The 14,324-nt window shown below is 50.7% G+C and overlaps 1 protein-coding gene across 6 annotated transcripts; it reads right to left on the bottom strand.

The window, feature by feature from the left end:
- Positions 1 to 16: 16 nt before the first annotated feature.
- On the bottom strand, positions 17 to 14,154 carry pals2b (protein associated with LIN7 2, MAGUK p55 family member b). 6 transcript variants are annotated; one of them, XM_029167201.3, is made up of 14 exons: positions 14,078 to 14,154; positions 9,009 to 9,076; positions 7,205 to 7,456; positions 4,995 to 5,095; positions 4,461 to 4,613; positions 3,607 to 3,759; positions 3,224 to 3,451; positions 2,533 to 2,664; positions 2,361 to 2,457; positions 2,102 to 2,170; positions 1,860 to 2,021; positions 1,582 to 1,784; positions 1,389 to 1,517; positions 17 to 1,293 (listed from the first exon to the last, which is right to left on the bottom strand). In XM_029167201.3, the coding sequence occupies exons 3-14, from the start codon at positions 7,329 to 7,331 to the stop codon at positions 1,117 to 1,119; spliced, it is 1,731 nt and encodes a 576-aa protein (XP_029023034.1). In that variant the 5' UTR covers positions 7,332 to 7,456; positions 9,009 to 9,076; positions 14,078 to 14,154; the 3' UTR covers positions 17 to 1,116. The 6 variants fall into 6 exon arrangements, with proteins under 6 accessions (XP_029023034.1, XP_029023033.1, XP_029023038.1 ...); XM_029167200.3 differs by lacking the exon at positions 14,078 to 14,154 and adding an exon at positions 13,226 to 14,039; XM_029167205.3 differs by lacking the exons at positions 7,205 to 7,456; positions 14,078 to 14,154 and adding an exon at positions 13,226 to 14,040.
- Between the last annotated feature and the right edge of the window lie 170 nt (positions 14,155 to 14,324).

The following is a 14,324-nucleotide window of genomic DNA, read 5'->3' as shown; positions in this document are numbered from 1 at the left end:
TTGAACACAAACAAAATGTTTTGGGAAGTTTAATGAACTTTATTCATCATAACTTTGGTGATAAGAATGTAAAAAGAAATTTGGAGACATGAGGTTGATGTGAAAACAGTCAAATGTGGCACAGATTGACGTGTTACATCTAATGAATAAGGTTCAGTTTCAGGTTTGTCATTTATCGCTCATGAAGTTCAAAGGTCTGTTGTTGGCTTTATTTAAATATTTACCATCAGGTAATATGTCTAATACATGTATAGCCCGTAGGTGAAACACCAGTGGTTTAACAGTACATGAGAACGCTCAGGGGCTTTGGCAAACAGCAACACATTAGGACGGTGCAGGTTTGTGCCACATTCACAAAGATAAAACAACAACACGATTAAATGAAAATAAGCTAGACAAAACCATGAAATCTGTGAATCACCACAAAGATGAAAAACTAGAGAGGAAACCTCCACAAAACAATTGATCTTATAAAAAGCACATTATATATATATATATATATATATATATATATATATATTTATTTTTTTTTATTTTATATAGCAGAGGAAATTTTAACCTCTTCTTTGATTCTGTGGAAGACGCTCGTCATAAGTCTGGGGGCAGCTATGCAAAAACATTAATAGATTTAATGGTCTGGATGTGAAAATGAACACGGAGCTACACGGGTTGCTCAGAAAAGGCGATGAGGTGCAGCCGGGGCTATCGAACAGCGTTCGGCTCGGAGATGATCCACTCGTCTTCGCTTTCGAGCTACAGGCTGGAGGTCGTTAGTCGTGGGCATCCACAAAGGAAGACGTCTACAAAATAAAAACTACGACAATAAATAAAAGCAAGAAAAAAGGGGCCCAATTACACGACCAGGAGTGTTTTTGTTTTTTTCATTCCACATCAAATAGAAAGATTTTTCATAAAAAGTATAAAATAAATAAGCACTCTTTCCCTTTGAGTTCTGAGTAGAAAAACAGTTGCACAGCGTTTAGGCCCAAGAGGAGAGAGAGTCGTTAGCAGTATTTTTTTTTTTGTGTGTTGCTTTGCAGAAGTCGTCTCTACTTTGGCCTTTGTGGTCGGAAACTTGCTGGCGGATCCGTCTCCCGTGGCTTCCGCTGCCGGCCCTCAGTAAACCCAGTTCACCGGGACCCACTGGGGTTCGCTGCACAGCTTGTCCACGGCAGCCTGTAACGTCTCGAAGGCCTTGTCCAGGTTGTCGTTGACGATGGTCAGGTCGAAGTAGTGGCCGTAGGCGCGCTGGATGCGGGCGCTCTCGTCCACCGTCTTCCTCAGGTCCACGTCCTGCCGACACACAAACACAGGCGAGGCGTCAGCGCGTGAACGGGCCGGGCCGCGTCTCAACGCTGCCTCTAAGCTGCGGGTGCGTGTCAACGTACGGTGAGCTGCTTCGTGGTGATGCCGGCGTCCACCACCGCCTTGTGCATGGCCTTGAGCGTGTCGAAGTCCGGGGCTGCGATGAAGACCACGTACGGCATGAACTCGGCCGTCTTCAGAACCTTCAGAGCCTGGAGAGAGACACGACTGTAAAGCATCTGCTCGGCCTATCAGGTCGCAGCCCTCCGGCCTCACCTGCGGGTTGACGTCCAGGATGCAGGTGCGCCCCGCGGCCACCACCTCGTGGATGGACTCGATCTTGGTGCCGTACAGGTTGCCGTCGTACTCGCCGTGCTCCAGGAAGCGGGCGGCCCGGACGTCCACCTCCATCTCCGTCCTGCTGGTGAAGTGGTAGGAGTTTCCGTCCAGCTCCTCGTCGCGAGGCCGCCGCGAAGTGACTGGGGAGAAGAGGGTAGTTGATTGGCGCGCGTGTTGGGCTCCGGCAGCGGTTCAAAACTCAACCCTGGCCGTACATGGTATGGTGGTGCCGAAGCGGGTGGGGTGGAGAACCATGAGCCGGTTCTTCAGGCTGCGCCGGCCCACGCCCTGCGCCCCGATCAGAACCAGCGTCTTCCTCTGGAACGGCGGGACCTTTGCCACTTCCTCATAGATCTGCAGCTCGTGTCTGTCGAACTCTGTTGGCGCACAGGCAGGTTCACGCGGTCACTGGCGGCCATTAGAGAACAGGTGACGAAGGTGCGAAGACTCCACCCACCTGCATTCTTGGCCGTCAGGTACATCATCTTCTTCTTCTTCTTTCCAGCTATAGTGCCACAGAGGATCCCTATAAAAAAAAACTCAAGGTTCATGCTCTTGCAGTGTTTGGCCAGCAGGGGGCAGGCGTGGACCAGGCCACAAGTGGCAGGTCTGGCAGCAAACCAGTTCATCACGCTAATGGAGAAAGCTGTATCACAGCCTGACAGCCTTCAGCTGGAGCAGAAGCACAGCGTTTGTACATGGACCCACTGACGTACCCGATCCATCAAAGTCTCGAGGGACGAAGGCTTTCCTCTTCTCCTCTAGGAACTGACTGGGAATCAGTCCCGTCGCCCCGCCGACCACGTGACTCGCCTGCAGGTCACACATGAGTCCAGTTAGGCGCTGAACCTCATCCTCATCTACTGGGAACCAGTGGGGGAAGCTCACCTGCCACCAGTTGGGATCCTCCCTGTTGACGATCTGGAGGATGTCGCCTTTGTTGAAGGCTATTCCCGCCTCGCGACAGGGAATCAGGTTGTCGTTGGCAGGATTGTAGTCAAAGTACGGCCGCACGTACACCTGTCGGCAACACAAACAGTGTTCTAGAAACAGTCCAATACGTGGAGGGCGTGCACTGGGAAAGACAAAACGAGCTCAGCAGCGGTTCATTCACACCTACTAGCTCCTGCCCCGCGCCCGACGCAGTTGTTCACGCTGAGCAACAGCGGAGGCTTCTGCCAAGAAGGGTAAGTGCTCTGGCCCGGTATTAGATTAAACAGGCGGCCGAGGGAAGCAATAAAACAAGCCCGTAAAATCTATTGTGCGAAGCGCCCCGAGCCACGGGGTCGGATGTAACTCTGCATTATGTCTCATTCGGGTCCCACTGCTGCTCGTTCAGTTTAGGCCTCGCAGGTGAGGACGTCTGTTTGTTCTGGAGGAGTCTGAACCATCAAAACCCGTGTGTGTGTGTGTGACACACAGCTAGTGTGACCTACATAGCATGTGGAGTGTTATTAATAGGGGTCCCAGGGTTCACATTCCTGCATAGAGGATTGTGGGACATCTCGCCAGCCCCGCACCACTGCCCAACATCTGGCGGCCATTATGCAGACGCTCCTGTTTACGTGCTGGTGCGTACCTGAGGGGGTGCAGGGGCGTCACGGTAGCTCGGGAGTATTTTCAGCGTGATCCCCCCGCTGCAGTCTTTGAGCATCTCCTGCAGCTCGGTGGGGTTGTTGCCCACGTCCTTCCCGTTCACCTCCTTGATGATGTCGCCCACGTGGAGCAGGCCCTGCCTGTCGATCATGCCGCCGTGAAGGATCCTGGCAATGACCAGGTCATCTTTCTCCACGCGAAACGTCACGCCCTGAGAGGAGGAGGAGGAGGAGGCAGCAGGTGTTATGGCTTCACGTGCTGACTTTCGCTGTCCTTCACCCACACTCCAACTGTGATCCACATGGTTTTACATCCTTCAACACACACACACACACACACACACACACGCACACACACACTGCTCACCAGTGGCTCTCCTGCCTTTTTTCGAATCCCAATCATGCGCACGGCATCCGCCTGCATCAGCGCGCTGTTCACCGCTGCGTCATTGGTTGTCTCGGTTGGGGGCGGGACTTCGTAGCACTTTGAGGCCACCATGTCGTGAGCCTCTAAAAGACACTGAGAGACAGAGAGGAGGACAAAGATGATGACGTGGACACGATCCAACACATTAAAGGTTACACTACAGATCTCTATACATCTATTACTTTGTCAGTATTAGAACTTGATTCACACACAAGCCTCTATCAACAATGAGTAACATTTAAAGCTGTGTTTACAAAACCTAATTGTCTAATGGCTTTAAAGCCCCACATATGGATTAGGCTCCAAATCTAATCAATTAAAATACAGTTCATTTGTTATTGCCCCACGAGCTAAGAAAACTTGTTTAGATTTTACTCTTATTACTCATATACTGATATATCATCACCAGACAAGCATGGCCAATAAAAACCACATCTATAAATGATGTAATATGTTTCTCTGACCCCCCCTCTCGTCTCTGCCCCCCTTTTCAGTAGGTCAACGGAGTCTTATCCTCCAGCTTACAGTACAAACACATCTGATCGGTGCAGGGCTCAGGACTCCACCTCCTATTGGTGCAGCCTTCACAAAGCCTCTGATAGGTCCAGAGATAGAGGTTAGTGTCCTACTGATGCATGGGAAAGGGATCTAATATGTCAGCTGCTGCAATTAAAGTCAAAACATTACAGCAGGTCCTACTTTAAAGTTTATTATGGGAATAAAGCAGCTCTTCACTTCCAGCGTGCACGCACGCACGCACGCACGCGTGTGGGCTCTGCTGCTGATCCTCTCACCTGGAAGTGCGGCTCCTGCAGGATCCTGGACAGCTCCGCCGCGCTGTCGTCCTTCACCTTCAGGTTGCTGATGTCGCCCAGGATCTCCGTCACCAGCTCCACGTTGTTGTCCTGCACCGCCTCCAGCTTCACTTCCTCCAGCTGCTCGTGAGCCTGGGAGGAGACAGAGGCGCTCAGGAAGGGGAGGCTTCCTACAGGCCCCGTTGAATGGGGCTAATTTGCCGGTCGTGCAGCGCAGACGGCCGCCACCAGACGGGCTTCTGAATGCAAAGCGGCGCAGAGCTGATTCCGCTCCGTACGCGAGCCGCCGTCTGTCTCATGTTACCCTGTTAGAAGTCAGAGCAGGATTTGTTTGTTTGGTCATCTGTCATATCTGCTCTCTGTGAACGGAGCAGCGTGGCGGCAGCCTGGCCTCCGGCTAGCAGCGGTGCGTTAGCGCGCGTGTGCAGGAAGTTACGGCCGGTGTGGCGGTCTCACGGCGCCGCCGCCGCTCGGCCCCGGCCGCGTGTGTGCTACCTTGACCTGGGAACGTACCATGGGACTTTCCATGATGCCGCGCAGGAAGAGCAGGTCGATGTCTTTGGCGCCTCTGGAGGTGGGCAGCTCGCCCACATTGTCCAACACCTGCTGCATGGCTGGGCGGGCGAGGATGCAGAGAGAGAGAGAGCGCGAGAGAGAGAGAGAGAGAGAGAGAGAGAGATGCAAGAGTTGTTAGAGAAAAGCATGAAGACGTCACGTCTGATCTGACTTTCATGTTACAAAATAAAAGCCAAGGAGCATCAATTAGGCCTTGACTGCATGAGTCTCCATTCACTTCATGCAGATTTTTAAACACATATTTCCCCAAACCAAGAGTCTAGTCCCTCAGAAGAACCTGTGCAGACCCCAGGCGTCTGCGAACACCCGATAACAGTCGAAATACGCCCAATCCCCAGATTTTCAGCGTTCTCACGGTGTCGGTTGCAACAGAGCGTGCTGTCGAAGGCACAAACAGAGAGAGAGCGGTGTGAAGTGGAGGTGTCGGCCAGCTGACGCCCTGATACCAGGGGCTCTGAGCCCGTGTGCAACGGGTCGAACCCTGGGAGCGTGTGTGGGCACTAAATACGTCCATAAATACTGGATGCTCTCAAAGCTTCATCACGATTTAACTATGACTTATGATTCACGTCATAATATCAGAGCACAGACATGTAAATCAAACATTTATGAAACTTATAAAGAACACAATCCACTGCATACTATTAATTTAGCATACGTCTACAGCAGTTGACTATCAACCATTTACTACACAACAAGTCATAAACGTCTAAAACTCCTTTCATACATATAATTTACAGCGTATTTAAATGATATTTATTGTGTGTGGAGGCCAAACAGTTTATCAGAGCAGAGGCGTAATTGTCATGAAGACAGTCATTTAACCGACCAACGTAAACAAGTGTCGAAACACTGGCTCGGTTGCAGCAGAACGACCTGAAGTTTGAAAAGCAATGTGTGATTCATACTTATTCATGTTCTGGAGTAATCTAAAAGAGAGTTCATACTATTTAATACAGCAACAAAGTCGCCTGCTGACCTTTAGCCTCGCGGTCAGCTCGCTGTCATTTCAAAATCAACCACAGGAATGTCCACGCAGCAAACACACACACACACACACACACACACACACACACACACACACACACACACACACACACACACACACACACACACACACGCACATACTGCTTGTGTGTACATTACACATCGGCACAAGCAACCAAGCGATACTTTTCTATCCAGTGAGAGATTGGATAAACTAAATCCTCCTCCACAAATTCTCCATAATCCTATGAAATATGGCTTGAAGATACAACCACCTACCAACTTGTTAAGCTCTGCGTGAAGTTGTGAGAACTCCCAGATTACAGGACCGGACAATGTACAGCAGGGCTTTAGTTCAGATGTGGGCATTCATCCCCATAAGACAAAGAAAACAAACCTGGCTGCACTAAAGCATCATCCTCCACATCCAAAGTCCCTTCACATAATCATTCATTCCCTTAGTACTGCAGGTTAACGATGGAAGCACCTGCAGGGAAAAACAGAACAACTCTCACAGCTTAAGCTCCTCTAAACTCCAGGAGGGAACTGTATCACGTTTGAAGATTTCAGAGACTCGAACGATTTATATCACATACAAAAACATAACGTGATTAAAAATCAACCCACATCTTGAGTGAGCTCTAACACCTTATATCTGCTGCAGCTGGTAGTAAACTATTAAAGTGATTAAAGCCAGAGTAGATCTCAGCCGTCGGTGCGAAAATAGCTTTAGAGTTAATGGCGTCCAGTGGCAAATGAATGCAGATGAACATCTGGCGGCGCTTTAACCAGGCGCTTGGAAAGAGATCAGGCAATATGGATACGAAAACCACTGATCACACTCGTTTTCCACATTTGAAGGTGAATAAAGCAACTGTCAGTTAACTACTACTGCATTCGGATGACGAGCATTTAGATGTAAATATGTTAAACCTCTCTCCATGCACTAATGGTTTGATGCCAAATACATTTACTCACTCTGTGCCTGGACTCTGACCAATGAAATAAGATGAATGCAATCTAATCCAAAAGCCCTTCTATCAGTCAATACAGGACCCAAGACCTCCTCTTCCTCCTCCTCCTCCTCCTCCTCCTCCTCCTCCTCCTCCTCCTCCTCCTCCTCCTCCTCCTCCTCCTCCTCCTCCTCCTTCTTTCCTCACCTCCAGACGCATCTGCTCCCTGGGTGGAACGTGCAGCCGGGGGCTCCTCCACGCCAGGCTGTCCCTGGGGCGTCACCTCCTCCTCGCTCGCCCCGTTGGGGCAGGCGTCCTCCATGGCCGTGACCATCACCGAGCTCTCCTTCCTCCTCCCTGCTGCCACAAGTATGCTAAGGCTAACCACTAGTAAACCACTAGCAGCTCAGAAACTATGTCTGCTGTCCTCCGATCCTCTCGTCTGGCACTGCTGACCCTCTAAACTCCCACAAAAACAAAGAGAGAGAGAGAGGGGGGGGGGTATGGGGATTGAGGGCAGGGAATGAGAGAAAAAATGAGACACAAAAGAGAGTGGGATTAAGATCAGGAAATATTATGAAACAGGGCGGGAAGGAGGGGTGGGCAGGAGGAGGAGGAGGAGGAGGAAGGACGAGTGGGGAGAAATTCAAGAAGAAGCCGAGACGCTGATGTGAAGATGCCGGGAGTGCAGGAGCGCACACAGACAGATGTGGACGTGCGTGTAACGCTTGGAAGCCCCCCCCCCCCACTCTGGTTTTAATACCCTACCCTCCTACCCCTGACCCCCCCGCCGCCCCTGTTGATGCCATGCGCACATAATCCCACAATCCTCTCCTGCCGTGCCGGACTTGCTCAAGTACCCCCCACCCCCTCCTCCCCCCTCCGCTCTCGCATCCCTGATCGCACCTCACCTCAGGTCGAGTTGCCCCTCACACACACACACACACACACACACACACATGCACACACACACACACACACACACACACACCAGCACGGCGGAGTGAGTCATTATGTAAGTAACCTTATGTAAGTTGGACTGAAGGAGGACTGACCCCCATGTCCGTGTTCTCACTCTTCATTCAGCATGTGCAGGAACTCTCTGACATTGGATTTGTCCGTGTTCCCGCAGCGGGCGTCCACTTCTTTAAGGCAGCAGTGTGTCCGCCTAATGAGAGCGTCACCTCTCCCTCCTTTTCCTTTCATGTCTCTCCCTCTAAATGAATGTGCCCTCACAACCTTACATCTCTCAGTGATGCTGACAGGATTATCCACTTTTTTTTCTCCATGCCTGAAACTAAACAGGTTTTTTTTATATTGGACAGGAACCTTTTTTACTGTATTTCTTTTTTATATGGGAATGAATAATCACTACACACTACAAACATCAGCAGAATGTCTAGGGTTTGTGCTCTGGGGACCAGGAATGACCATCCATTTCACCATTTGATGGCCTGACAGACACACGGCCAGCCATAAAACTGCAAGGTCAGCAAGATGGACACAGCGTTGTGGTTTCCTTTTTGTTGCAGTGCTGAAGCCGTCAATAAGCTGAGGACGACAAGGAGCTCCCTCTCGCCTCTGTCACAGGGATGCAAGAAGTAGGTATGTAGACCTCACTCCCCAGTCAACCCCTCCCCCAAATCGAGGTGTGGGATTTTAATCCGGCCGCAGAAGCCCGGGATTACACAGTCTCCTATCACCCCTCATCATATCCAGTGCTCGTCAATCTCTACAAAGTTACCACCACTAACAGCTGTTAGTTACACGACACACAGTCGCAGCAGTCGGGAGCATTGTCACAGGGTCAGAGTGGTTTATTGATCGCTCCGTTCCTCTCCAACGGCACATGATTGACATCGTTACACAGATGAGTTGATTTCACACAAACAATGGGAGGGATATGGAGGAAACAAAGCACTTGCTGTAGGAGTTATCGCGCCATCGTGGGAAGTCGACACAGGTGTTTTGGAAGCTGATCCCCAAATTTGACTACATGCAAAGTGTTTACCTGCGCCGGTCGGTGAGGCTCTACTGGATCAAGTCCTACTGGAAGCTCATCAGTCGACCCGCGGAGCCCTGGAAGGACGGGAGGCAGTGAGACGTGTGAACATTTGCAGCGTTTATCCGTCTGAGCCATGAATATTTAACCGCGCTTGCATTCGCGCACACCGGTTTTCATCATTCCTCACAGACTCCACAGCTCCTGCTGTTTCCCCGTGGATTATCTGTTTCATCTATCTGTGTCATCCCCCTCCACATGCGCGAGACGGGAGCTTTGTCCAGCGAGCTACTGAAGGAGGCATCAGGCTGCAAAACGAGCACCGTCCTCTGAAAGTAATGACAAAGCACCCGGCGCACGTTCACACAGAGTGGCTTCGCATTTGTGTAAGCTTTGATTGTGGGTTTATTATTGAATAATGCTGGATATTTATGTATAATACAGTTCACTTTTGCCTGATTTCGAAAAATCATGTTCGAAGTTAGCATCAAATGCTCTCATGCTTTGTAAAGTGGCTAAATGGAGCTTTTGCTTATCAGGATACTGTGAAATGTTTAAAGGTGTTGTCTGATAAAACCACATCTGGAGGCACTGAGGCCGTTCATTCTGCTCTGAATATCCATTGTCAACTAGACCATTACAAAACGCGAGCCGACACAAAACAATGGAATTGTGTGATTTTGAATAATGGATGCCTGCAGTCACCCACAGAACAATATGCTATTATTCATACGCGCTTCGTTTCGTTCAGCTTCCTCCGCTTTCCTTCGTACTTCTGAGCTTCTTCTTGCCCAGAGCAGTGGAAGCACAACAGGCTGTTCAATAACAATCTGCATAATATTCCTCTTTGTTAGTTATCATACTGTTCAATTAGCCTTTGGCATTAACCACCTCCACAGTCTGGACACAGGCTAGGTCCGGGCACCTCTGTCTTTGTGATTGTCTGATGTTTTTTACCCATCACGCCAGAGCTAATTGCGCTTTCTCAGTGTGAGCTGTAGAGACGAGGCGCGAGATAGCGAGGGGTCCACTTGTTATGCAACACGGATTACTGTTAAGCTAAAACGCTGATTGGGAGCGAACGATATCCCTTGAAAGAATGTTAATAGAGACAAAAGCGCAGCGTTAGTTTTCCCGACAGCTCGATCAGGGACCAATCAAAGGCCCGAACGAGGAAGGAGGAGCAGAAGGAAGAAGAAAATATGAAAGGTCACAACCTGATTTGAGAGGAATGTACTGTATGAAGGGAGGTGGAGGGGAGGAGGGAATAAAGGATTGATGAAGGGCAGAGTAGGAGTCAAGAAGAAGAAGGGCAACAGAGAACAAGAACTACGGATCATAGGGAAGACAGAATAGACTAGACTGTACGGTCCATCCATGCTATGACAATGCGCTGTATACAAAGAAGAGATGCTGAGAGGCTGTGCACAAGGATTTCCCTTGATGTTGTAGCAGTGTCCACTCTGAAAGTCACAGGAAATCCCTCGGTTGGTCCCTTAAAAAAAAGGATGAGCCAACAAAAAGTCCTTTCAGTGCCCCTGGTCCACATGCACTCAGATGATGGACAGTTCGTGGAAGGGGATTATGAGGAGGGATCACAGTGTGTGTGTGTGTGTGTGTGTGTGTGTGTGTGTGTGTGTGTGTGTGTGTGTGTGTGTGTGTGTGTGTGTGTGTGTGTGTGTGTGTGTGTGTGTCCGTACATGCTGATAACAGCACAGACAGACATCAGCAGGCTGTGAGGTTTTATTTCCACCAGTTCTAGTCACGCTAGCCTCAGCCTCTGATCCTGTGTCCCTGTGTTTGTGTCATTGCATGGCGCGCTGAGCCAAATGCCTCATGGGAAAAAAAACATGGGTTTATGAGACGCCACGAAACCTACGTCTCTACATTCTCTCTCCGGCCCCGAGGCGCGGCTCTGAGAGCGGCCCGTCTCTCTCGGTTCCTCTCGGTGACTTGAAAATCACAAAGGACGAGCGCTGCCTGGACATTCAGATGTCACTTCACCCGCTGGTAGCAATTAGCCGACTGTCTAAGCACAGGGCTGCAGCATAACACGAGCACGGTAACGACTGCTGGAGGGGAGAGGACGTTCAGTGTGTGTGTGTGTGTGTGCGTGTGTGTGTGTGCGTGTGTGTGTGTGTAATGAACCCTATCTGCTCTCTCACACATCACCCTCTGTCTCCAGACAAATTGTATGTAGGTCACTCCGTGTATTACGGCAGCCGTTCAATAAGAGGATTACCCGTCAACCAAGATGGCTGCTGAGTTAGATCAATATGGCCAAACATTCACCGTGCCCATATTTTTCAACCCATTATCACCGATTACTCAGCTGCCAGCGTAAACGTCTACGAGCCACTTTGTTTCTCCAGATCTCCCGCAAACCCTCAGAGTGCTGCTCCAGCCGGCTTTCTGCTGACTCATGTTTACTCGCGCTCTCCACCTGACACCGCAGTCTGAACTGCCGCCACTTAACTCAAACACATCATCTGTTGCACCAGCGCACTTTCCCCGCATCACCCAGGGTGACCCCGTCCTCGTCCTCACCCCCCCACCCCTCGGCACCATACGCGAGGCCGTCTTAATAACAGGCAGCTCGTGTCATAATTTGCTGCGCCTGCTTCTCTTCTCAGCCTGCTGTTACTGGCCATTAGCAGGAAGGGGTGAGATGGGGGGGGGGGGGGTGATGCAACGGCGCCTAACATGACTGCAAAGTTTTAAACATCATTAAACAGATGTTGTGTGATGTGCACATACTGGACGGGAGGGAGGAATTAGACCTGGCTCCTTTCACACAGGACTATATAACAGGTAGGAAATGCCCCCCACTCGGCTGATGATGCATATGATGATGCACATGCAGAGAGCAGCCCTCTGACATCTGCGTTGCTCAAAGGTTTGAGTCACGGTGGCCTGGTTCTTTTTCTCTCTCTCTCTCTCTCTCTCTCTCGTTCGGCCCTTCCTTGTTGTTTTCTCCCCGCCCGCCGTATCTGGGTATTAATAATGGAAAAGTAGAAGCTTTGGAGTGCTGCACTTGGCCTGAGAGTGACTCACTGACAACTGTCATGCGTTCTAACAGCAGTAATGCCTCAGCCACCCCCACCCCACCCCACCCCACCCCACCCCAGGAAGGATTATGTACATGAACAGAACAATAAAGGCCATCCTGGATCATGACTCTAAAGACTTACTGGAGGTCTTGTCTCCACTACTCAGACACTAATGCCCTAACATACCAAACTGTCTGCTTCCCTTCCCTTTGTTCCTCCTATTACACTCGTGAAATCTGATTACGTCCCATCATAAGAAATTGAATTGAAATTAGGACTAGAACTCCCCTTTCAACGGTCCCTACTGACCCTCTCGGTGGCCTGGTGGCCAGAGCCCCTCCCAGGAAGGATCCCCAAAGATGCTGCGTGTGCGCGTGGCACGGTCTTCCCCCGTCGCGTGCGCCAGAATGAAACAGCTTATAAACATTTTCAAGTGATAATGCGTCCCTCCACCCGGGGACGTGTTCTAGTCTCCTCTGTTTTCCCGGTTCCATTGAGTGTTCATGTAAAGTGGCTGTGAAATTTGGAAATATAATAATCAAAAGAAGCGTCTGGACGCGCCTCGGGTCCGAATCATGAGCGCAACACAAACAAACCCTGACATTTGTTACGAAAGTTTTTTTTTCTGCTGTGTTTCACTGAGGGGCGGCACGTTCCAGCCTCCTCAGTCTGTCAGCGCCACTACAACCTGCGTTTCTTCGCGGAAACTGTTCTAGGCCACGGTTCTGACGCACGGCCGCATCCGCGCGCAACATAGCGTGCGCTCGAACCGTGCGCCGGGCGCTCGAGCCGTTTGGGGGCTGTCTGCGTCCGCGCGGACAGCTGTAGAATCCCACCGATCCTGCCACACGTGCGGCCATTTTTTGTTACCCATCTGAGCCATTGTGGTGCACGCGCACATTGACGACTCCGACCCCGCCGCCGTATCCGTCCTCCTGGTTTTCAGGAAAAGGGAAAGTGCACGTCGGACTCCACGGTGGGCGCCCCGTGACCAGCTGATACGTCCGTGAATAAAGGCTGGAGCAGCGGGCTCCGTAGCGGGGCAACATCCCCCTCTGTCAAACTCCACTGCGGCTCAAACACGCTTAAGTGTCTTTGTCTCCCTTTTTAGACGCCAACTATGAATGAATTCAAACATCCTCCCCACCGGGAATCCGGTCACGAGCCGCGACTTACCCGTGAACAGTGCGCTGGATTTCGTGGTCCACCGACCGTCCCGGTTGGACATTCAGACCCCCCTCAGCTGTCTGTCCTGGTCCCGCTGCAGACTACCCGAGAACACGATGCCAATCACGCCGACACGCCCCGCCCCATCCCTCTGACGTCACCGCCCCAACCAATGGCGACCGAGGATCAACCCTCTCTGAGTGAGTACATTGTAGCACATAGTAATGCCTCAGCGGCACGCTATTCCATTCACATAAATACATATCGCCACGCAAAAGCAGCCATTACAGCGTCAACAAAGACACACACGCCACAATAGAATAATTCAGTTTGACTAATAAAATCAAATTACTCATTTCTGCGCCACCTCATTTTAATAATATTAAAGACTGGACATGTAGTTACTTCCGCCTGTTCCTCACAGAAAGTCCTGACCCTCGTTGAGCCAGAGAGCAATTCATCTCATGTTAATACCCGAAAAGCTATTTGAGTCAAACAGCCAAATGTGGAACCATCACGTGAATACCAACTCCCCGCTGAATGGGTCCCCTCCTCCGGGCTCTACCTCATTTCCATTGCAGACCGTGTGTCTGCATTGCTTCTTAACCGCTCTATTTGTGCTCTGAGGGCTGATTTGTTATCGGGTTGCGCCAGGCTAACCACTCGTGTAATTGCAGTAATGCTCCTGGAAATGCCGTGTCTCTCTCCATTTAGCGTCACAGCAGGTACGCGTCCCCGCGGCCACAAGGGAGCGCCATCAGCTCCCTAATTGGCGGCCTTCCATCGACCGATGGCGTCTGACCGCATTAGAGCTCACCGGGCCGTTCATGCTCGGGAGACTCAATTTAAACGCAGGCCTACCTTCGCCGCGTTCCCACCCGTTACCTCGTCTCGCAGGGTTACAGTCGCCGGAACAGTCACGAGCGTCAGTTGGGAGGTTAGGTGTGGCGCAGCAAGTTCAAACATGACCTCATCAGGAGGGATGACAGGGCAGTCCACGAGGAAGGGGAGTGCAGAGACTCAGTGAAGACAGAAGCACATTCTCTCTAATCTAATACATCTTCGGCCAATTTTCAGTATCTTAAAGAGTCTGTGTTGCTTTTAAAGA

Source organism: Betta splendens, chromosome 11 (assembly GCF_900634795.4).
Source record: "Betta splendens chromosome 11, fBetSpl5.4, whole genome shotgun sequence".
Lineage (NCBI taxonomy): Eukaryota > Metazoa > Chordata > Actinopteri > Anabantiformes > Osphronemidae > Betta > Betta splendens.
This window is presented reverse-complemented; position numbering and strand designations above follow the sequence as displayed.

Bases quoted from the DNA above. Each gene is read 5' to 3' on its own strand.
- pals2b (XM_029167201.3), bottom strand. From the start codon at position 7,331: ATGGTCACGGCCATGGAGGACGCCTGCCCCAACGGGGCGAGCGAGGAG. The intron at 3,452-3,606 runs GTGAGCAGTGTG...TCCTCCTCTCAG, and splicing joins AAAAGGCAGGAGAGCCACTG to GGCGTGACGTTTCGCGTGGA. The intron at 2,458-2,532 runs GTGAGCTTCCCC...TGTGACCTGCAG, and splicing joins AGGATCCCAACTGGTGGCAG to GCGAGTCACGTGGTCGGCGG.